The following is a 25,067-nucleotide window of genomic DNA, read 5'->3' on the forward strand; positions in this document are numbered from 1 at the left end:
TGTGTCACGAACACACCTCTAGCATTACACATTATTATTTGGGAACATAACTGCACAAAAATATTGGTGTGCAAACTAAATTACAGCAGTGACTTTCCCGTGCTCACTGCCCACGTCTGCCTCACACTCTGGTAATCCTGGGGAGTTTTTCTTTGGAGAAACCTAGTCTAGTCCATTAGGGACGATTAGTAGACAGATGGGCAGACACATATGGTGTATTGGATTTACAACCTGGGTTCACTGCATCATGAGCAAGAGGTTTAGTTGAGAACACCAAAAAGCAAACCCATTAAATAACTTCCAATCCATTCTCTGCTTTTTCTATCAACAATGGACGTATCGCTCTGAGCCTGGCCTCTCACTTTGTTCCTTCTAGTTCTGCAAACACTTCACCATATCATTTTCTCTCATGCTGAACACAATATTTCTTCCCCCATTCTTTAAACCCAATTTTGCTTGCATATATGCCACTTGTTTATTTGTTCCCATCTGCCTTATTATTCAATCATCGAGCTCTTCACGAGCCTCAACATCTGTACAAAAATTTTATTCAGCCAATATTGTTAGAAGTGGTGCAAATTGAAATTGTTCCAAAACCATCAAATAGTTAACTTTTATAGTTAAATACTCTTGGAGTGAGGAGGTGGGGTGGGGTTATGTAGTTCTATAATCACGAAACGATTTTGTATTTCAAGGTAAAACAGGTACTTTCTCTCAAATCGCTCTTCCCTCTCCCTTTCTCACACTGTTCTAACATATAATGTAGAAATGAAACCAAAATAGTTTTCTGCCACAAGATGTTTCCTGAAAACCTTGGACATCATTCATACCACCTGGTAGCATAAAGATTTCCATGGTCATGCATTGTGGCACTTCCCGGCAAAGCTTCATAACCGATTGCCAACAATAGCTAAGTACCTAGTCCGAGAAGAAGAATAGTTTATTTGAACTTGAACTCGATAGCCATTTGGGTAAATTTTGTACAATTACAAGTTATAGAACCTAAAAAGACATTAAACAGCAATAGGATTCTGAGATACACACTGATAAATATAGTTTTACGTAACTAAAGATAAACTATCAGACATAATTATACATTATGACAAAATAAATGGTAAAATATACACGTGATCAATGATCATCTGTCAATTATATATATATATATATATATATATATATATATATATATATATACTGTATGTATATATATATATATATATATATATATATATATATATATATATATATATATATATATATATATATATATATATATATATATATATATATGTATATATATGTATATATATATATAGGGTGAGCCAGAAAGACATTTTTGAAGTTTGTGTGAAGGAAATAAAAAAATTGTATTTCAAAATAAATTGATTCATGATATTGAAGTACATAACATGCATTTTTATTATTCTTATTTTTTTACCGATTTAGTTTTTTTTTTGCAGGCAAAACACTTGAGTGACCATGTGGAACTGGTTGGGTGAAGAACGTGCTTTCACTATCAAAGCTTTTTACAGGAATAATGATCGTGCAACTGCTGCACAACGTCAATTCAAGCTCCATTTCAATGTTCAACGTCATGGAAATGTGCTGTCTGTTCATGCTATCAAATTATGGGTTCAGAAGTTTGAGAGGAGAGGTTCAACTTTAAAAGAGAAACCGCCAGGAGCACCCAAATCAGTAAGAAAGGCACAAAACATTGAGCGTGTAAGGGAGTCAGTTTTGATAAGTCCGCATCGCTCCAGCCGGAAGCATGCATCAGCCTTAATAAATGGCATGTTATGTACTTCACTTTCTTGTAAGAATTTGTTTTGAAATACTTCCCTTTTTTACTTCTTCTTCCCTCTCCCGTTCGAATGGACGGACGGACATTTGGTGAATTATAGTAAGATAAAGATTTGTTGAAAAATTTATGACAAAAGCTTAATTGATAAAATACGTAAGGCCTGTGCAGACACTGAAGCTCAAATGGTAAATAAATAAAGAAACACCAAAGCGATTAAAAAAAAATCTTGCCGTCTTGTGCTGACGCGTGGTGGACGGACTGGTGAGGGCTATTTCTACTCACTGTGTCTTTGCCCTTTGACATTTTAACCAATTATGAATTATTTTTCTCCATATTCTCAAAATGAAGGTTTGATTAAAATTTTATGACAAAATCTCAAATGGCAAAACGACACGACACACACATACATACACACAAGTGATTGCAAAACCCCGTCTCCCAGTGTGGGTGGGCGGGGGGGAGAACGGGCCAATCAGGACAAATCATATATCAAAGCCAAAACTAAAATTCAGGTAAATTAAGCAATGGGAGGAGAGAACATGAGGAAAAAAAAAAACAAAGCAACTAAAAGCAACGTTCCAAATATCTCATTATGCACTCACTGAATTTTTTCCTCAGGTCTCTATAAAACTGCTCAAATATCTTTACCACACCTTTAATAGCTTCCTTGAGTGTAGAATCTACTGGCAGGATGTTCTTCTGGACAAGTTCCATGGGCCCTGGCCGTTGCGCAATCTTTTCATTGAGGTCATCAGCTAAGCGTGCCCGTTTCAACTTAAGTTGCGTGGCTTGCAATGATGGCTCCACAGATGTGTCTGAGTAAAGAGGGTCGTAGTTTAGAGAAGAAAAAAGGTTTAAATTATGGTGCAAAATTTACTTAAGAACACAATCATTATTAGCTTCTCTTAACTCTATCTGGGTTGGGCTATTTGGGGGGTTAATTTGGCTGGTGGGGGGAAGGAGGGGCTGTGTTAATTTGGCTGCCCACACCTCCCACCCCCCTCAGATCTCGGCAAAGGAAGACCTTATCGTTGTAAACAAACAAACACACACACACACACACACACACACACACACACACACACACACACACACACACACACACACACACACACACACACACACACACACACACAACAGTAGCATTACATTCATTACCATACATTTACCATACATTTCTGACTTCCTCAACATCGTGTTTTCTGCTCAATTATCAATCAGATTTTAAATGGGTTTGAGTTTGAGAGAGGAATCTGGATGAGGCCGAGATCATAAATCAACTTAGTTCAATAATCAACCGTACTATTGATATTAAGCAGACTTGAATATTATACATGAACAATCATCGAGTAGACTTGACAATCCATAAATCCTATCAAAAGTAACCTAAAATAAATTCAGTGAGCACAACACCTGTCATGGACTATAATGTGGGAAAGACATACAGTGGAGCTAACTCAGTTCCACACAGTAGAAATTTCTTCCATGAGCCTTGATCTTGTAGAAAAAAGGGAAGTATTTTCATTAGCCTTTAGTCAGGTAACGACTAAGATTAGGGGCAGGAATGGATTTCAACTTGCAAATGGTGTGAGGCTGGTACTGACAAACTGGCCACCTGTCTTGGTAATGAAAACCATCTCAACATCATTACCACCTGCTTACAAGTAAATCTAAAGCACAGCATGATGTCTTACCCTCCAAGATGTGCATTTTCACCAGTTCCGAACGTTCTGGCCTGCTCCGGATTTTATGTTTTAAGTAATCCTCCGTCTATAAGGAAAAACAACATACAAGTCAGGGGCGCAGTCACCACTCACGCTTTACACGCAATGATTTTCAATTCAGGGCTACTTCTCATTCCCAATAGATAAACAACAGCAAGCTTCATGAGATAAATATCTCAAATTGGCTTTCATGCTTTCTTCCTCCTTCCTTCCTTCCTCGATTCTTCCTTCCTATATATTTACTTGGCTTTCATTAATGCTTAATTGACAAATCAAAGAGATTTCAAAAAAGTATTGAATGTTGCATGTACATCATGATGCTTGATGAAATGAAGTCAAAATCTACATGTACATGCCATTGTGTTTGTGAAAAGGGGAATAAACCTCGTCGGGCTGAAAAGTCAATGGTTGGAAAAGAAGCAAAGTAACTACAAGAGAAGACAAGGAAGTATTGTTTTCTAGAAATGTGTTATTCACCAGAAACTCAGGTGTGTAGACATTACGTTATAATTCAGATATATCCACTCCGGCTTATTTTAAGCAAAACATCATGTGTGCCCGTGACATTGTTGTGCCTGTGCCAAGCTGGCATGCACCATACCCTTGCTCTCTCCAAGCTTTTTCGCTGTTCATAGAATGCAGCAGGACTCTTCAAGGCTGAAAGAAGGAGGAGAATAATAATAAAAAAGACAACAGAAAAGGATTTGTTTTATTTCACTCAACTATTGAGATACCCATGCTCCACACGGGTGAGAGGCCAGAAGCAAACAGTCAATGCAGATACGGCGAATGCTAAAGCATGAAACCAATAAATTCCACATTCCAATGGCACCTTCAGTCGCATATCAGACATGGACAGCAAGTTCGTGAAGGACTTCCATGAAAATCGTACCCGTTCGCAAACAAACGGGTACATTCACGTATAGACACATCGATCGTGGCTCCATGGCAAATCTGCATATTGGGATCCACGAAGTTCACGTTTAGACAACATAACTTCACGTTTAGACAACATAATTCCAAACAACATAACTCCAATCACAAATTAATCACAAAATAAACTTTTAACAACATTGTTAATGTTTCCTTCATTGTAAAAACTACCAAGTCAACAGTTAAAAGGATTTTGAGCCGATAGGTGTTACGCTTTGGCAAGATATTTGGCAAGCCAGCGATCTGTTAGCGTATCCACCACCAAAAATAGCTATGTGGAATTCTCTCATGTAGAGATTAAACTCACGTCATTTGAATTTTGGCCGAGGTCATTATTTACTTTTAATGATGTTTATATACGAATCAAAAAGAAGATAATTGGTTTTGGGTCGTCCTTTCCGCATATCTCGTGGGATTGAGAGTTGGAGAGACGACCGTGATGGCGGGGAGGGGGTTGGCATTCTCTCAAGCAGGGATTCAACCCATGTCCTTATAAAAGGTCTTTGTCCGAGGTCACCGAGTCCGATCGGTGCAGCTGTTTGTGCAGCACCCGGGAAAATAACGTTATGCGGGAGTCCAAACCTGAAAATGCTGGAGGCCAAAGCTGAAATTGGAAAAACAATATACCCTATTTCACTACAGGAGATCTCAGGATTACCCACCCAAAATATTGTTGCGATCGGTTCAGCCATTTTTGCGGTACCTTCGAACAGACGGACAGACAGACAGACGGATGGACATTTGGTGAATTATAGTAAGAATAAATAGCACCGCAAAGCGGGCGTAACCCCTCAGCCCATTAATGGTGGAAACCAATTTCAAGATGGCTGCCGTGGTGGCCATATTGAAAATCGCAGCGCGCCCATTTTCGAAAGGAACCTTCCTCTACTCAACCCCAACACACTGCAAAAATGGATTTAATCAGACAAGCCATTCTGCTTGAAATTGACGGAAACCAATTTCAAGATGGCTGCCATGGCGGCCATATTGAAAATCACAGCGCGCCCATTTTCGAAAGGAACCTTCCTCTACCCAACCCCAACACATACTGCAAAAATGAGAATTTAATCGGACAAGCCATTCTGCTCGAGACGGAAACCAATTTCAAGATGGTTGCCGTGGCGGCCATATTGAAAATCGCAGCGCGCCCATTTTGGAAAGGAACCTTCCTCTACTCAACCCCAACACACACTGCAAAAATGGATTTAATTGAACAAGCCGTTCTGCTCGAAATTGACGGAAACCAAAAGTTGATGGACACCCGGATGGCTGCCGTGGCGGCCATATTGAAAATCGCAGCGCGCCCATTTTCGAAAGGAACCTTCCTCTACCCAACCCCAGCACACACTGCAAAAATGGATTTAATTGGACAGGCCGTTCTCCTTGAAATTGACGGAAACCAAAAGTTAACGGACGCCCGGACGACAATACCCCTTCGCCCAATTTGGGCTGAGGGGTGAAAACCAGAAGGAGAGCTAAACTTTTGCACAAATAGCATGTTTGATGCAGCCGAGCGCATGACTCATGATGTTGGAATACCGTGTGGATTTGCCCATTATGGACTAATATTGTCCTTGTAATGCATTTGATATAGATCCATCGGTAGGCTGATCTATGAGCCAATTAGAAACCGTTTTTGAAATGATAAAATAATAAACTACAGAGTTCATACAACACCTTACCCCATGCAATCGTTAAAATAAAGACCATGGGAAGGGTCTTTTAAACTGTTCCTATGTTTCCAAGCATGATATATATTTCCTATGAGCTGCAATTTTGTCCGAATCTCGATATTCCCCAACGCTGAGGTTGTGAGTGGCAAATTTGATTGGTCGAGATGGAGTATAATGGTGTAACATTTTGTCCAAGTACTGTCACACTTTTCCCCATGGGGAAAACTGGTGTACGAGATGAAGATGAATATTTTCCATTTATTTCAAAAAAGAAGGTATAAACAATGCTTTCAGGCCGTGAGACGCATAGGGCCGCTAAAGCAGTTTCATTGGCTAAGGAGTACAATCCTGGGTGGGTTGCCACTCCAACACAGGATACTTGAATAGCTTATTACCCTAGAACAGTAAAAACAAGCGTTACGCCTAGGTCCCCCGTCGGTGAAGTGATGTGAGTTGACAAAGTGGAAGACGCAGAAAACATGCTATGATATGATATTTCGCTCACAAGGTTCAGACATACATGGAGGCGGCCATCTTGGATTTTGACGTGGCCACCCAATTTTCAATAGCGTTCTTCCTTGTGCCTAGATACACCCACACACCAAATTAGAAGTTGGTACTTCGCTTATTTTTCAAGATATTCATCTCACAAGGTTCAGACATACATGGCGGCGGCCATCTTGGATTTTGACGTGGCGACCCAATTTTAAACAGCGTTCTTGCTTGTGCCTAGATACACCCACACACCAGATTAGAAGTTGGTACCTCGCTTATTTTTCGAGATATTTCACTCACAAGGTTCAGACATATATATGGTGGTGGCCATCTTGGATTTTGACGTGGCGACCCAATTTTAAACAGCGTTCTTGCTTGTGCCTAGATACACCCACACACCAGATTAGAAGTTGGTACTTCGCTTATTTTTCAAGATATTCAGCTCACAGGGTTCAGACATACATGGCATCAGACAAACATGGCGGCGGCATCTTGGATGTTGACGTGGGTTGCACCCACACACCAAATTAGAATGCGGTCCTTCGCTTACGCACGCACGCACGCCCACACGCATGCATGCACGCCCGCACGCACACACGCACGCACGCCCGCACCGACGGACGGACGGACACACGGACGGAGGGGAAAACTATAGTCCCCCTTTCGCTCCGCTGTGCGACGGGGGACAATAACAAATGCATAATCCCCACCCTGGCCCAAGCACATCTGGGCGTGGTGAAAGGCAGTCTAATGCTCAAGCATTACAGCAGGCAGGTATACTAAAAGGCCGTGAAGACCAATAAAAATTTGGTCCAATGGACTAACGGGCACACTAGTCCAAAATAAAGGACGTTTCTTGTTTGGAATGATTTTCAATTGTGTTTGACTGCCATACTGGCAGACAGAGTAAAAAGAATTACCTTACTCTGTGTGCATGTGCGATCGGGATGCGATACCATTCAATTTGCGAAATTCAGAGCCAAAGCACTGCTAAACTGCAAGTTCGTGTTTTTTATTCATATTTCGATTCACGTTTCAGTGTCAAAATTCCAAACTTCAAGATGGAGATCTTGCCGGCGACGGCACGGTTTGTCGAAGCTGTACACGTTCTCCACGTTTTCGAAGTTAAGTAATTGTTCACAATATTGTATTTTTGACGAAACTGTATTTATCTTTCGGTGTGTGTACCTATATAGCGTGTCCATAGGAAGATTCTCGGTGTTAATCTTTCATAAATTAATGGTTTCTGTTTGCCCTGCGTGTGCGGCCTTGTAGCCTGAGGCTACCCCCGTCGAAGTTTGTTCACTTAAGTTCCCCCCTTCGCTGTTTTTGCTTGGTTCTTAGATTTTTCCCTTCTCCCCCGAACATCTACTCTTTGTCTAACGTTTTAACCCCCCCCCCCCCCCCCCCCACAAAAAACAAAAAACAACAACAACATTTATTTCCCTTTCTCCACGTGTGCTGTTGTATAATCGTGTGCTTCTGTCCACATGCGCCGTCTCGCCCCGCCCCCATTATCTCCTTGCCTTCCACCTTTTGCCCTGTTCACGTGACTCGTGGTTGTCCCTCTCGGCCCTCTCCCCGTTGGTATTTTTGTGAATATAAGATTGTTCTTCACGGTTCTGTTGAAACATGTTTAAACTTTCCCCTGCAGTGTTTTATTCAGTGGTATATTACAACACGCTGTTTTTCTTCCTATTTATAAGGCTCTTTTCAATTTCCTCTTCAACTCATTCCACTTCAAAAAAAAATTCAATCTCTTATAATTCTTCCTCAATACATGCTCTAAATTCACATTCATTCCACCCCTCCTCCATCTTTCTTAAACGGATCGCTAACTTGAAAATCACAATCAACCCAATTTGTTATAAATGTTCGTCTTTCATAAATCATCCACTTTCTAAACTCCCCGCTTGCCCCTCCCCTCCAAATCTCCCCCCTTTCCCCTCCCCTAATAAACTCCCCCCTCGCCCCTCCCCTCCTAAACTCCCCCCTCGCCCCTCCCCTCCTAAACTCCCCCCTCACCCCTCCCCTTCAAAACTCCCCCTAACCCCTCCCCTTCAAATCTCCCCCCCCCCCCACCATCCCTCTTCAATTATCCCTCCTCCCTCCTCCACCTCAAAGCTGCCTCCTCCACAGCAACTTTCCTCCTTCAAGATGTCTCTGATTCCTTAATATCTCTCCCTGGTTACTCCCTCCTCCGGTATGATAGATCTGAGCCTCGTCCTGGTGGTGGGGTTGCCATCTTCATCAAAAACTCTCTTCCTCACTCTCCTTGCACTGCCCTCTCTCCACCCCACCCCCAGGAGTACCTCTGGCTACGGCTTCCTCTCCACTCCCACCTTTTGTTCATATGTGTTCTGGACCGTCCTCCAAACAGTGATGACTCCATTTACATTTCGCTGTCTGACAACATGGACCAACTTCTGTCAACTCATCCAAACTCTCTCTTCCTCATATGTGGCGACTTCAACTGTCATCATGCCAGCTGGCTGGGTGTGGGTTCCTCTCTCACCAGCCATGGCACCTCAGCAAAGGACTTCTGCGACTCATTGGGACTGACACAATCTGTCAATTTCCCGACCCGGATCTCAGTCAATGGAGTATCTTCTCTTATAGACTTGGTTATGACAAACTTCCCTGCAAATGTCTGTTGCTCTTCTTCTCCAATCGGTTCTTCCGATCATGTGCTTGTTAAAGTGGACATCTCTCTGGCCATTCTCAGAGAGCCTCCTCAGCGCCGATGAGTTTGGCATTTCACGCAGGCTGACTGGCACTGTCTGCAAGCAGCCATCAATCACCTGGACTGGTCTCCCATCTCTACTGCCTCTGACATCAATTCTTCCTGGGAATTCTTCCAAAGCAAACTGCTCTCTCTCATGCACAGATATATCCTATCTCGTCTTCAGTTGTCTTACCCCTCCTCCCGTCCATGGTACACTGAATCTTGTGGTGAAGCAGTTGCCCTGAAACAACTTGCCTTTGCCTCTTCGAAGGCAAATCCAACTGAAGTCAATCTCAGTTCCTTCCACCAAGCTCGGAACAAGTGTGTGTCTACCCTCAGGAGTGCCAGGAAGCACCATCTCTCCACACTCAAACCTGTCTCCTTACTCCAAATCCTGGTGGTGTCTGGTCAAATCCGTTTCTGGTGTTTGTTCCCCCTCCATCCCCTCCCTTACCTCAAATGGCTACACAGTTGACACTGCACATGACAAAGCCGAATGCCTCAACTCTGTGTTTGCCTCAAAATCTTGTGTCCCAAACCCATCTCTCTCTGTTCCCACCTTACCCAGTCGAACCCAACTGCTCCTGGACTCTGTGCTCTCCTGACAAGGTGGAGAAGTTTTTGTCAAACCTCGACTCTGATTCTGCAACTGGACCAGACGGCATCGGCCCCCGGGTCCTAAAATCCTGCTCTGCCGCTCAATCTCACCCTCTCTCTGTTATTTTCACCCTCTCTTTTGCTCAAGGTCATCTGCCAGCATCCTGGAAATCAGCAAACATTACCGCTTTACACAAAAAAAAAGATGCAAAAACAGATCCTTGCAACTCCAGACCAATCAGCAAAGTCATGGAATCCACCATTGCTTCGGATATCAAATCCTTCCTCTTCTCCAATGGCTTGATCTCCGATCATCAATTTGGATTCAGACCAGGTCATTCTACTCTGGACATGTTGCTTCTGCTGTCTCAACAATGGATGGAGGTCCTCAATGCCAAACAGGAAATCAGAGCTGTCTCCCTTGACATATCACGTGCCTTCAATACGGTCTGGCACCCAGCTCTGCTCACCAAACTCTACTCCTATGGTATCCATGAAAATCTCCACACATGGCTTGCGGACTTCCTCTCTGGTCGTAGTCAACATGTGGCTCTGAATGGGTTTCTCTCATCTCCCCTTCCTGTTCAGGCTGGAGTTCCCCAAGGCAGTGTTCTGGGCCCTGTGCCATTTCTGGTCTTCATCAATGATCTCTCCGACTCTCTGGAAAATCCTCTCTATCTCTTCGCTGATCACTCCACACTCTGCTGCTCCATTCCTCATCCCTCAGATTGGCAGTCTGCAGCCTCCTCACTCTCTGCAGACCTGGACAAAATCACAGACTGGTCAAACAAGTGGAACATGTCTTTCAATCTTGACAAATTTCACACTCTTCCTTGGTCTCTCCGAAAAGACAGACTGGAAAACCCTCCCATCTACTTTCTCAACACTCCTCTCCAAGATGTTCTGACGCTCAAGCTTTTGGGTCTCACCATCTGTAATGATCTTTCTTGGGAAAACCACATTTCCAAGCTGGCCCCAAAAGCCAGTCGCCGACTGGGCATCCTTCGTCGTGCGAAGTCCTTCCTTGTGTTACGTGGTCCTCCCGGTGACTACCTGGTCTCGGTGACCCCCGGACCGTGAGAGGAACTCCGCCAGAAAGATCTATTATTTATGCTCTTTCGTAACGCATAAATCTGAATTCCAATCAATAAGAAACCCCACACCAAGGATCCGGAATAATCAATGATATATTCCCCGAGCAATCAACAACCATCCACAATCAGCAATCAATAGTACAAAGATGTAAACTCATCTATAATAACTCGAAGATGGCCATCTTATACATTCCTCACGTGAGCCCCACTCCCGACTCCCTCCATGGTCAATGTCTCTCTCAATGTCTCCGTACTCCGGTAGTTCGATCTCCGCACGTGGGCGGTTGAACGGACCCTTCCTGACGTGCTTTCACCGGGCACGTCCCGTACCGGGAACAACGGCTGCAGCTCGCACCTCCTGGCCAAGCACAGCGGGTACAGCAAAGCAGGCAAAGCAACACGCGGCTTGCCCAGCGCGCGCGGCCCAAGGTGCGACCCGTACGCGGCCTTGTAGACGGTGAGGCGAACTGTGCCAGCTGCTTGGTTCCGTGCACGAACCCACGGCGACTTGACGTGTCAAAGGGTAGTTACACGTCCCGGTAACTCCTCTCGCCAGACGGGCTTTTAAACGCCGATTCTGTTACGTTGCTCAATCGATACCGCTCGCTTCCGAGCTCGGCGAGGAAGAAGAAGAATCGTCGCTTCTCCAGGACCTCGTGTCTTTTCTTCTTCCGTTTCCAGTCTCCTTTTTCCCAGAAGGGCTCCTGACCCTTTAATCACAACAACCTTTAATCGAGTCCACATTGATAAGCAAAGACCTGAATAGTAATTCACATACATTCACATAAATATGTAACACTCCCCCCCTTCAAGAAAGAAAGTTTGAACCCAGCGAAAACTTTCTTTGCCGGCCAACTTAGATAAACAAACCAGATAACTCACCCCCCCCCCCCCCCCCCCAACTCATCAGTTCCCCCCGGGCACAGTCATCACTTAAAAATAAAGCAACAAAATTTCACACAATCCCCGAGATTAATTCCCTCTGGACCAAGCGTCAACCACTTCTAGTTTCTCTTGAATGACGGTTAAGAGGTGGTGACCCAAAGCCCCCAAATTTAAACCTCTCTATAGCACTTTTTCGGGAGGCCCAGCGGAGTATTCCTACATGGACGCCTTAAGGAATGTGGAGTTCACGGTTAGTCCGGGGAGGAAAGTTCATTACATGGACGCCTTTAAGAACGTGGAGTTCACGGTTAGTCCGTGCAGGAAAGTTCACTACCTGGACGCCTTTAAGAACGTGGCGTTCACGGTTAGTCCGTGTAGGAGCCTCGGCTCGGCGGCTCCCCCGTATATAGTGCTTCAACTTCTCCAGACTCCTAACAGTTACGGTGGGACCCCTTGTCCCAGCCGTTACCTGACTGGCGGTCTCCTTCTCGGCCAGTGCTCTGACATTCATTCTTTCGGGAGGTGCCGTAACTCTGGGAGCCTCCATAGTAATATCGGCTGCTGCCAACCCCAAAACTCCTGCCAAGTGGTCCTCTTCTGTAGACCTCTCGACGCCTACGAAATGCCTTCCCTACTGTTATGGTCCGACCCTCCAAATCCTTACCATTCCAATTCTTCTCTGCCTCTCTGGCGTCTCTTGTGCTTGCAAACGTGACAAAGCCGAACCCTCTTGACCGTTGCGTTTCCCTGTCTTTTACCACCCGCACTTCCACCAGCGGCCCATATCTGTTGAAGACAGAGGTCAGAACTTCTTCCTCTGTGTTGAAGTTCAGTCCCCCTACAAATAACTTGGAACTTTTGTCGCCATCCCGAGCTGGTGGGGTGTTATTTTCCCTGCTGTGCTCTTTACCAACCCTCGGGTTACCATAAATTTGCCCCCCGGCCAAATCATTTCCGATAATCACAGATACTCCCTCTACAGGAAGCGTGGCTTGTAAACCGACGGTGACCGGTCCTGACACCAAATCGGATTCCAAATGGATGACATGAAGTGGGGCACTAACACAGCCACCGATCCCTTGTAACCGAACACTATCACCAGTTGCGGTACTCTTTGACAATGGCAAAATGCCTTCAAGCATTAAGGATTGATGGGCTCCTGTGTCCCTCAAAACCCTAACCGGTCTTGGGTTAGTCAAGTCTCCCTTGAGTGAGACCAACCCCTCATAAATAAATGGTTGGTAACTCTTCTGTGGGCGATTTCTTACGTTTGCCATCGCATTCGGAGTTGTACTAGTCGGACTCCGCTCTGGGTCTTCCCTTTTCATGAGGTAACAACTAGACATCAAGTGTCCAGGTTTCTTGCAAAAAGCGCAAGTAGGCCCGGAGGAAAAACTCGTGGTCTGCCTCGGGCCCCCCGAAAAATAAGTTTGTCTTGGGCCCGCAGCCCTCTGATTTCGAACAGGTGGGGTATCCGCGTTGTCCCCATAATCCTCTCGAGGCCGCCGCCATGTATTGCCGTTCTCCGCACCTGCTGTTCCCCACCTCCCCTGCGGAGATCTTGGTGAGGAGTTAGGTTCGTGGACCCCTATCCGGTGTGTTAAGGCATAATCATCTGCCAGGGTGGCTGCGTCCCACAACTTTGGTACTTTCTTTTCCTGCAGGCACACTTTGATGTCCTCGTGGACACACTGTTGAAATTCCTCCACCAGCATCAGGTCACGCAATGCTTCGAAGTCGTTCCCGACTCCTATTGACTCACACCACCGATCAAACATATTTTCTTTCACTCTGGCAAACTCCACATGGGTCTCACTCTCCCTCTTCCTGGCATTCCTGAATTTTTGCCGGTAAGCTTCCGGAACCAACTCATAGGCTTTGAGGATGTGCTTCTTCAATACCTCATAATCTGCACATTGGTCCATTGGTAGCGCCGAATAAATCTCTTGAGCTTTTCCCACCAGCACACTTTGCACTAGTATGGTCCAGGCCTCCTCCGGCCAGTTTAACTGTCGAGCCACTTTCTCAAAGTGTGGAAAAAATTTAGTGACTTCCTTTTCACTGAAGGGTGGAACCAGCCTCACATGTCTGCCCACATCCCAGGTGTTCTGGCTAGGTGTCGACCCCGTCAGCAAGGGTGGTACCTCTCCCCGTTCTCTCATTAAATCCAGCTCCTTGAATTTAATCTCTTGCTGAAGCGCCAGATCACATTCCTTCAACTCCCTTTCGGCTTTTCTCTCCTCTGCTTCGAGTTCCATGGCAGCTCTCCTCTCCTCTGCTTTTCTCCCTTCTAACCTTTCCTGGAGTTCTCGTTCCACTCTCCTTTCCTCTGCTTGTTTCTCTTCTCTCCTCTCTTCTGCTTTCCTTTCTTCTTCTGCTCTTTCCTTTTCTGCTTTCCTTTCTTCTTCTGCTAACCTTTCCTGGAGTTCTCGTTCCACTCTCCTTTCCTCTGCTTGTTTCTCTTCTCTCCTCTCTTCTGCTTTCCTTTCTTCTTCTGCTCTTTCCTTTTCTGCTTTCCTTTCTTCTTCTGCTAACCTTTCCTGGAGTTCTCGTTCCACTCTCCTTTCCTCTGCTTGTTTCTCTTCTCTCCTCTCTTCTGCTTTCCTTTCCTCTTCTTTTAACCTTTCCTGAAGTTCTCGTTCCACTCTACTTTCCTCTGCTTGTTTCTCTTCTCTCCTCTCTTCTGCTTTCCTTTCTTCTTCTGCTCTTTCCTTTTCTGCTTTCCTTTCTTCTTCTGCTCTTTCCTTTTCTGCTTTCCTTTCTTCTTCTTTGATCCGTTCCTGGCTCCGTAATTGCAACTCCAGTTTCCGGAGCTCAACGTCTTCTGGTTCTTCGGGTAGCCACTGCCAGGCTAACTCGTCCCATGTTCCTAATCCCACCATAGACTGTATCACCGTGGTCTGCAACTCTGCCTTCCTCAAATTAGTTCGGACCTCCAAGTTAAAATGTTTGGCCAATTTCAAGAGGTCCGACTTTAGTAACGCTCGGAACTGTGCCTCACTCGGTGTTACCGCAAAGTTCTGTGCCACAAACGCCATGGTGCCTATCGTTAACACCTGTTAACCTTCACCCAAGACTTTACCCCCAATTTCCCCAAAAATTTACCAATTAATACTTAATTAATAAATTTTAATTAATAAAAATATTATTTTATTATTTTATACAATTTTAGATCCCGGACGTAGACCCAATTACGAATCCGCAAATCGTAATATGGACAAGCCCCCAATTCTGTTACGTGGTCCTCCCGGTGACTACCTGGTCTCGGTGACCCCCGGACCGTGAGAGGAACTCCGCCAGAAAGATCTATTATTTATGCTCTTTCGTAACGCATAAATCTGAATTCCAATCAATAAGAAACCCCACACCAAGGATCCGGAATAATCAATGATATATTCCCCGAGCAATCAACAACCATCCACAATCAGCAATCAATAGTACAAAGATGTAAACTCATCTATAATAACTCTAAGATGGCCATCTTATACATTCCTCACGTGAGCCCCACTCCCGACTCCCACCATGGTCAATGTCTCTCTCAATGTCTCCGTACTCCGGTAGTTCGATCTCCGCATGTGGGCGGTTGAACGGACCCTTCCTGACGTGCTTTCACCGGGCACGTCCCGTACCGGGAACAACGGCTGCAGCGCGCACCTCCTGGCCAAGCAAAGCGGGTACAGCAAAGCAGGCAAAGCAACACGCGGCTTGCCCAGTGCGCGCGGCCCAAGGTGCGACCCGTACGCGGCCTTGTAGACGGTGAGGCGAACTGTGCCAGCTGCTTGGTTCCGTGCACGAACCCACGGCGACTTGACGTGTCAAAGGGTAGTTACACGTCCCGGTAACTCCTCTCGCCAGACGGGCTTTTAAACGCCGATTCTGTTACGTTGCTCAATCGATACCGCTCGCGTCCGAGCTCGGCGAGGAAGAAGAAGAATCGTCGCTTCTCCAGGACCTCGTGTCTTTTCTTCTTCCGTTTTCGGTCTCCTTTTTCCCAGAAGGGCTCCTGACCCTTTAATCACAACAACCTTTAATCGAGTCCACATTGATAAGCAAAGACCTGAATAGTAATTCACATACATTCACATAAACATGTAACACTTGGCACACCTGAGCTCCTCACCCCATCCAAGGCTTTCATCCACAGCTGAATGGAATACTGTTCCCCCCTCTGGGCCGGTGCTCCTGCCTCACACCTAGCTCGGCTTCACACTGTTGAAACCAAAGCTTTCAGAATCATTGGAATCTCTTGCGATGAAGCTAACTCTGAGGGCCTTTCACTCACTCACCGCAGGCAGGTTGGTAGTCTTTCTGTCTTCTACCGACTCCTCTCCGGCCTTGCTCCCCCAGCTCTCTCTGTGCTCTGTCCCCCAAATATTCCTACAGGTCGCACAAGATCTGCCAGCAACCCTCTTATGGTTAAACTGCCGAAATCACCACCATCACCACCATCTCTTATCTTCCCAAATCCAAAACCTTGATCTTTTCTACCCCTGCTAATTCACCCCAGATACACTTTTTTGAAATTCTAACTTCTTTCCTGGAAGTCCTTGCAGTGTCCATATGTTTTATACCTCTCCCACCTCCCCCCAAGCCCTCTCCCTCCCACAGTTCTCTCGATGTCCCTGCTCTCAAATGTTGTGTTTGTGTACTTCCCCCTCTCTCCCCATCTTGTCTACCGCTCCCCTTATTTTGTGTTTTATGTGTCGGTTTGACTTTTTGTGTGATTAATGTTAGCTCTTTCATGAGCTTCGATCTTGTATACAAAAAAAAAAAGAAAAAAAAAAGGAAAATTCAATTGAAATCAAATAGGTCCTCAATCATAGACTGACATCTGTGGACAGACAGAATGAACCAATTGCTTCACCCCGCTTTGCGCTACACATGGGATAACAGCCGATGGTGGATTTGATCAAATATCATCCCAAGACAAAGCCAACCACAACAATTTACCTTAAATCATGTACTTATTAATCGGTGATAAAGCACCAAGCGCAATTTTTTATTGGTTTGGATGTTAAAAAATATTACTACAGCATTTATACAAAACAAAGTAATGAAACAATTCAAACGGGGCCCACAGCAAAGAATGTCTGAATATGGGTGAGACTACTGTGCACTGTACTGTCCAGATCAGACAAACAAAGTAATTCTGCTTTGAAACCATTCCCATGAAGGATCTTTTTACATATGGTGAGTAAGAAAAAGAACTTGCTGTTCAAGGTAATTGAAATTTAATTTGGTCTTATTATTGATTATTGACAGCATACTCAATATAAAAAAAAAATAAAAAAATAACCACCTTTAGAGGCCATGCGGGAGTTGGCCTTTTTCGGGAACCGTGGTTGTTGTTGTTTTTTGGTCCCCTTTTTGAAGCAATGTTTTACGGCCGGATGCCCTTCCTGACGCCAACCCTTTTTGTCGCCTTTTTACGACAAACAGGGAATTACCAGTGAACTGGTACTCAATTAGCCGACCTCGGAAGGATGACAGGCTGAGTCAACCCCCCTGGCGTTAATTCAGCGATCAGACCGGGATTCGAACCCAGGATCCTAGGATCCTAAGCCGGCACCCTAGCCGCTAGCCCAACACCAGAAAGAAAGAGAAAGTGGGAGAAAGAGAGAAACTCAATATTGAAGGATATTCATATCCCATGTCATGTCTAATGAACAATTATTCTGAAGCAAAAATTTGTTGTCATGTTGTGGGGAATTTTTTTTTTTCAACTCAAGATAAAGGCCAATGGAGGAGAAAAGAGAACTGGAACGGCAAACGGTAGAGCGCATACATCCACCACCAGGATGAACAGTTTACGTTTCGTATCCCACCGATAGGCCAGATCTGAACCAAAATGTAATCGACCTGTTGTCACCTCGCCAACTCATCCACCAAGTTTTGTCATAATTCGTCCACCACTTTTTGAGGTATCATGCTATATGTCGTTTTTGGCCCCATCTCTCAATGGTGAAGAATTACTTTTAAAAAATTAAATATTCTCAGATCAAAATTACAGAACAAGACTTTCTTAAAGAAAGAGAAAGTGGGAGAAAGAAAGAGAAAGTGGGAGAAAGAAAGAGAAAGTGGGAGAAAGAAAGAGAAAGTGGGAGAAAGAAAGAGAAAGTGGGAGAAAGAAAGAGAAAGTGGGAGAAAGAAAGAGAAAGAAAGAGAAAGTGGGAGAAAGAGAGAAAGTGGGAGAAAGAGAGAAAGTGGGAGAAAGTGGGAGAAAGAGAGAAAGTGGGAGAAAGTGGGAGAAAGAGAGAAAGTGGGAGAAAGAGAGAAAGTGGGAGAAAGAGAGAAAGTGGGAGAAAGTGGGAGAAAGAGAGGAAGTGGGAGAAAGAGAGAAAGTGGGAGAAAGTGGGAGAAAGAGAGAAAGTGGGAGAAAGAGAGAAAGTGGGAGAAAGTGGGAGAAAGAGAGAAAGTGGGAGAAAGTGGGAGAAAGAGAGAAAGTGGGAGAAAGTGGGAGAAAGAGAGAAAGTGGGAGAAAGTGGGAGAAAGAGAGAAAGTGGGAGAAAGTGGGAGAAAGAGAGAAAGTGGGAGAAAGTGGGAGAAAGAGAGAAAGTGGGAGAAAGTGGGACAAAGAGAGCAAGTGGGAGAAAGTGGGAGAAAGAGAGAAAGTGGGAGAAAGTGAGAGAAAGAGAGAAAGTGGGAGAAAGAGAGAAAGTGGGAGAAAGAGAGAAAGTGGGAGAAAGAGAGAAAGTGGGAGAAAGTAGGAGAAAGAGAGAAAGTGAAAGTCCCCCCCCCCCCCCCCTCTCCCCTTCCCATGCCTCCTGCCCCCAAGCCCTCTCCCTCCCACACTTCTCCCTGCTCTCAAATGTTGTGGTTGTGTGCTTCCCCTTCTCTCCCCATCTTGGCTTCCGCTCCCTCTTTTGTATATTTTGTTTGTCTGGTTGATTTGTTTGTGAAATAAATGTTAGCTCTTTCACGAGCCTCGATTCAGTATACAAAAAAAAAAATAAAAAAAATCTGGATCTGGACCAAAATCTAATTGATTCGTCCTAGTCACACACACAAACTGTATCAAGTTTCGTCTGAATCTGTCCATAAGTTTCTGAGATATCGTGTTCACAGACAAACAAACAGGGGTGAAAACATAACCTCCGTCCACCTTTGGAAACAGAGGTTGAAAAAAAAAAGGAACAAAAAGAGAAGTCAATAGATCTGACAGAAAATAAAATTCCACGGTAATGATCACAATCAAAACACCAAAATGGAACCAGGCTGGAAACATCCATAACAAGAAGAATAGCCAACCAAAGGAAAAATTAAAAACAGGCAAGTGAAAGAACCGAAGAAGCAGAACAAGACCAAAGATTAGATCGAGATGAAATTAAAAATTCACTCGAGAACAATGGTCTCAAATCGCAGGGAATAGAGAAGAATGGACTATTACGAGGGAGTGGCTCTGAAAGTCTCGTCAAGTCATCTTGTTTCTCCACTACTTGTTTGAACATAAACAAAGGGATTCAAAAAGAACAATATATAATGTTTCAGCAAAAACAGAACCTTTTTTTACCCCCCCCCCCCCCCCTCGCCCCCCACCCGCTTCCCTCTCCCCACCAAAGGTGGATGGAGGTTATGTTTTCACCCCAGTCTGTTTGTTTGCTTGTCTGTTTGTGAACAGGATACCTAAAAAAGACGAGTTTCTGGGAAGTCAGTGATAGCATGATAGGGCTATGAAAGTATCACATATTCAGATGTTTTGATGTGGGAATGCCCATTTGCTTTTATGAGCGGGAGTAGGGTGAGAGTAAAGATGGGACAACTTTGGAAGAGGGAGGTGGGGGATGTTGAGAACTTTCAGTCGGAAGGGGGAGCATGGAGGGAGAAGCGGTTTGAAGGCTTGAGTGTGGGGAGGGGAAAGGTGAGGACTTGGGCTTGCGGAGAGCAAAGACGATACAGAGTTGGGAGGGGGAGGCTGAGCCTTTTTTGTTGAGTTGTCAGAATTGCATGTGTGCATGTGTGAGTTTACTCAAAAGTGTGTGTGTGTGTGTGTCTGTCTGTCTGTCTGGGGAGTGGGAGGAGGGAGTGTTTACACCCTATGGGGTAACGTGCTAGTTCTTGTTACGATCGGGCCCGAATATAAATTGTCAGTTTGATGCTTTTTCAATGCATTTTATTGTAATAGGCCCTCCCAGCTTCAAAACCCAATGGAATTACACTTTCATTATACATTATATTTTCTTTGCCTATCAAATCTAAAGCATGCCTAAACAGGAGACTGCAAGTAACTTGGCGGACTTTCCGTTGCCTTTGGGATGTGAAGACGATTACGGTGGTCGCTTATGGAAGGCATCGCATACAAAGCCAAAACAAATATGTTGGCACTGGGTGCTCACAAATGTGTACCGTACTACCAGACCAATATCAGCAACGCAGTCAAAGTCCCAGCTTTACCATCTACAGGGCAAAAGGTTATAATCATCCACAAGTGCAACGCACCATCTCCTAAACAAAACGCCATCTCAGGCTGCAGATATTAAAACGCTTGCATAGAATAAAGTTCAAATATTCCACCTGGGAATAATAAAGGTGATACCTAGTCACGCACACACTCAGGGGACTGCAACAGAGCTCAGAGTCGAGCAGAATACGATACTTCTGGCAATGATTATAAAGAACATAATTGGTTGAAATAAACCAAAAACAAATAAACAAAGATTCCTACGCAGCAAAACATATTTAAGAATGTTTCATTTTAATAAACACTTCTTAGCACATCTTAGTACATACATAGTACAAGCAAGTACATCATGTCTGAAGTAAATAAATGGAAGGAATACTTGGCACTCAGTTTCTCCATTCTCCAAGAAACACTTGCCAAGATAGTAACTGGCCTGTAATAACAGCATAGACGCCTCTAAGCAACCAGAGACATTAACATAAACAGGCTTGAAGCATCAACATTCAAAGGACTCAGAGGGAAAGCTTACGGGGCATGATGCCTTGGTCCACCAGTTGTTCTCTCGTACGCCTCTGCTGTAGCTTTAGCTGTAGCACTGTGGAAGAGGAAGGAAAGAGGAAGTGTGAGAATAATCACAGAATATCACTGATCTATTCTGCTTCACACTTGTTTCACATTTTTTAAAAGGCAGGTACAGTCAAGTGTTAGCTCCTTAATCCGTTCATTTGTTGCACACTTGGAAGGCCCTGGGTCTGGATATACTGTTTGATGACACATTGTCTCTCTCATCATAAAGTCTTCATCTTCAAGAAGAAACAAGAGTATAAAAAATTAAGCACAACCTATTTTTAAAAAGTTACACAAATCATTTATTTATCAACTCGAGTTCATAGAACACCTTACCCCACAAAGTGTTTAATTATATAATTATATTAATGAACAGGATTACATAATGAAATTGATATGTGGAAAAATTACATGCACAGACCAGGAATCAAACCCAGGTTCTCGGGAAAACCGTACCAGTGCTCTGCCATCTTAGCTATCTGGGCGACCCTGACTGAGCATGCAATTTTCCCACACATATGATTGCCACTCTCTTTCCGTCAATGCTTCCGGGGCACTCACTGCCAACCATAGGAGCACCAACGGCCTGAACACGGGAAGGTCTTCCTCCAATGGGGAGGGCAAATCCATGTCCTCTATTATAAACACCACTGGGGGTGTAGTGAAGCATAGGACCAGGGTCTGGTTTTCTGGTTTTCAGAGGATCTGGGTTCGATTCCTGGTCTGGGCATGTAATTTTCCCACATATATCAATTTAATTATATAATTCAATTGAAATAAAATGATGGTTTTAAAGGTCGTATAAAAAAGTGTCATATACACCGCCTTATTTAACGTGTACAAGTACTGCTAAACTGAAAGGTTTTGAGAGTGGCAAAAAGGCGATTTCGGTTCTACAGTGTTCAAGTATATGATTAAATTTGCCTAATTAGTTGGTGTTGTTGTTGTGTTGCCCCAGTCAGTCTGGTTTAACAGACCGTGAGCCGATCAATCTCACAGGAGCGACGTAGAGATCCCTCACATCGAAGATGTTGTGGACTTGCCCACGTGAAGCCAGGACCGCACAGTCTCCATTATATGTTTATTGTGTGTGGAGCGGCCTGACGGTGGTTGCAGGTCTCGTCAGTGGTGTCATCAAGTCTATGTTTGCAGTGTAAAGGTTGTGGGTGGTGTCCACACTCCACAGCAAAGGCATGAAAGGTGATCACGATCAGACCTAGGGAGTAGTTTCTCTGCGTTATCAATGGGTGGGGTTTTTGTGCCTAAGATACTGTTTGGGTCCAGGTTGTTTATTGCTTTTATGATGATGTGGGTAAGTCAATGTCAGTGGTCAGCTGTAAGACAGTAAGTAAGACAGTGTCAGCGGCATACCATCTTAACAACAGAGAAGCAAAAAGGGAACTGGACGTGTTTGTTGACAACAAACGCCTGGAGTTCCAGCAAGCCCCAAAGTACCTCGGTGTATGCCTAGATCGGATACTGTCCTTCAAGCAACACCTAGAAGAAGTTAAGGCCAAGGTGACATCAAGGGTCTCGCTTATCCGACGTCTCGCTGGTACGACCTGGGGAGCCTCCGCCAAGACCCTACGAATATCCACGCAAGCCCTGGTCTTCTCTGCAGCTGAATACTGCGCCCCAGCCTGAAGCAGAAGCCCACACGTGAGAAAGGTTGATGTTGCCATTAACAACGCCCTCCGCATTGTAGCTGGTTGCTTGAAGCCCACCCCGGCATTCCACCTGCCAGTCCTAGCGGGAATTGCCCCGGCCGGCCTCCGACGGGAGGCTGCTACCCTCGCCCTGGCAAGGAATGCCCAGAAACACGACTGGCACATCCGGCACAACACCACAACGATAGTGGCGCCTCCAAGCAGACTCAAGTCCCGCCATCCCTACAACAAGGCGGCACAAGAGATGCTCAGTTTTATCCCTGAGGACCTGTCTAGAAGCGCATGGCTGGCGGCATCTTGGAAGCAGGTGTGGGAAACGGCCGGGCCCACCCGCATCCACCGCTACATCTGGGACCCAGGAGGTGGCGTCGTAGGAGAAGACCTACCACGCCTGCAATGGACCTTGCTGAACCGTCTACGTACGGGGGTCGGCCGCTTCAAATCATCGCTGAAGATGTGGGGCCTGGCAGACAGCGCCGCGTGCGAGTGCAGCGAGCCTGAGCAGACTGCCGAACACATAATTACCACCCGCCCCCTATACAGACCACCTTCAGAAGCCGGCCTCTTCGACGTAGGACCAGAGACGAGGGCATGGCTGCACGACACTGAGCTGGCCATCTGATGATACACGAAAGAAGAAGAAGAAGATGATGTGGGTGTGAATGTGTGTTTTGTAGTTTCCGTTGTTTGGTGGGAGGATGTTATGAAGGATGTGACTGTCGTGTCTTTGTGGTGTCGTTTTGATGTGTCTAGGCACCTGTGGGTGGTTGTACATATAGTGGTATGGGTGATTAGGGTTGGTATTTGCAGCTGCAAGGAACTATTCATCTCTCATGTCTAAGTGGTCTTTGATTTATAGCATTTTTACTTGTGTGTAGGTGCTTGATGGGTGTTGTTAATGTACCACCTGTGATGATGTGAAGGGCTTTGTTTTGTCTGGTCTGCAGGATGTTGAGATGTGTGTTTGATAAGCTGAAGGCCCAAGATGAGCTGGCGTAGTTGATGACTGATCTAATGTACTGTTTGTATGTTAGTGATGTTGTTTCTTTGCGGTGTCTGAAGTCGGTGCCTGTGAGTGCCCCAAGTGTGTTCAGCCTGGGTGTGCATGTTTTTTTCATGTTTGTGATGTGATGTGAGAATGACATGGATGTGTTAAAAGTGACGCCGAGTATTTTTGTTTGGTGTGTGTGTGTGGAATAGGGATATTGTTAGTTGTGATGCCTAATTAGTTATGCAATATGCATGAAGATTGCATTAAAAGTGTACAATAACAAAGAATTATGTTTCTCAAGTTGAATATCGTAATGTTTACTTATTATTTTGGGAGAATGTTTCAATTTCCATAAGTTATCAGAGAGTACGGTAGAACTCTCTATGTAGGTTGCCTTTTTAATTTGGCATTAATTTTTTTATTCACTTGTGAATATACAAATGACATATATTCATGAATTTGATATTTGTGTGCATATAACAGGCAAAAAATTGAAAATATCAGACACTCCACTGTAGGTGTAGGCACGAGAGAACAAGTACAAAAAGTTTTAATTAAAACAAAAGCCACGTCGATGTTACACAATGCCTAGATGCAGCTGTGCCTATAACGTCGATGTTATAGGCACAGGACATTCCTATTGATTCGATTACTTGATGTTATTTTTGTGCAAAGTGAAAATATATCTCGGCAATTTCCCGTGTGTGGCGACGAATTTTTAATATATCTCGGCATTTTCCCGTCTGTTATTTCAGGCGGTGTATGACTGACCATGCCGCGATTTTAAAAATATATATCTCGGCAATTTCCCGTGTGTGGCGACACGTGAATGAAGCTATGCTCCTCTCTCCACATTATTGTGACGACGTATAAATTAAATATTTCATCGTGACGATTGTCATCAAATGGACGAATTTTTTATATATCTCGGCATTTTCCCGTCTGTTATTTCGGGCGGTGTATGACTGACCATGCCGCGATTTAAACAAAATATATATATCTCGGCATTTTCCCGTCTCTTATTTCGGGCGGTGTATGACTGACCATGCCGCGATTTAAAAAAAAATATCTCAATGGACTTGAAGTTACAGGCCTTTGAGAATTCATTTTGTTCTATAAAGGGCAACTTTCATCGGATTTTCTTCCCGTTTTTTTTCAACCGAGTCTAAAACTATGTTAGCGACTGTGAAAAATGAAATGATATATCGAATTTGATTTGAAATAAAACTGTGTGAGAGAGGAAGACACCACGGGCCGACAAAACAGGCCTCAAAGCTATGCGAGTTAATAAAATGGTGGATATTTGTTTTTATGAAGGCTCTCCCAGAATGGGTGGAGCTATGGTTCCCAGAATGGGTGGAGCTTTGAGGTTTTGTCTTCTCTGCAAGAACAAGAACAAGAAGAAGAAGAACAACAACAACAACAACAACACAGCAGAGGGCACTCTATGAGCAGCGTCTGCGACGCGGCTAAAAATGTTCATGACATGGGAATAATTCATCAGTGTAATTTGACAT

At 44.5% G+C, this 25,067-nt stretch overlaps 1 protein-coding gene across 5 annotated transcripts in view; it reads right to left on the minus strand.

The window, feature by feature from the left end:
• LOC137423459 (myocardin-related transcription factor A) overlaps positions 1–25,067 on the minus strand; it is a 175,704-nt gene that overhangs the window by 62,487 nt on the left and 88,150 nt on the right. For all 5 annotated transcript variants that reach the window (XM_078774200.1, XM_068110657.2, XM_068110655.2 and 2 more), the window contains 4 exons: positions 20,855–20,920; positions 4,127–4,182; positions 3,496–3,571; positions 2,455–2,616 (listed from right to left, as the gene is read on the minus strand). In XM_078774200.1, coding sequence (XP_078630326.1) covers positions 2,455–2,616; positions 3,496–3,571; positions 4,127–4,182; positions 20,855–20,920 — 360 coding nt within the window. The remainder of the gene's footprint in view (positions 1–2,454; positions 2,617–3,495; positions 3,572–4,126; positions 4,183–20,854; positions 20,921–25,067) is intronic.

Source organism: Myxine glutinosa, chromosome 3 (assembly GCF_964187855.1).
Source record: "Myxine glutinosa chromosome 3, kmMyxGlut1.1, whole genome shotgun sequence".
Lineage (NCBI taxonomy): Eukaryota > Metazoa > Chordata > Myxini > Myxiniformes > Myxinidae > Myxine > Myxine glutinosa.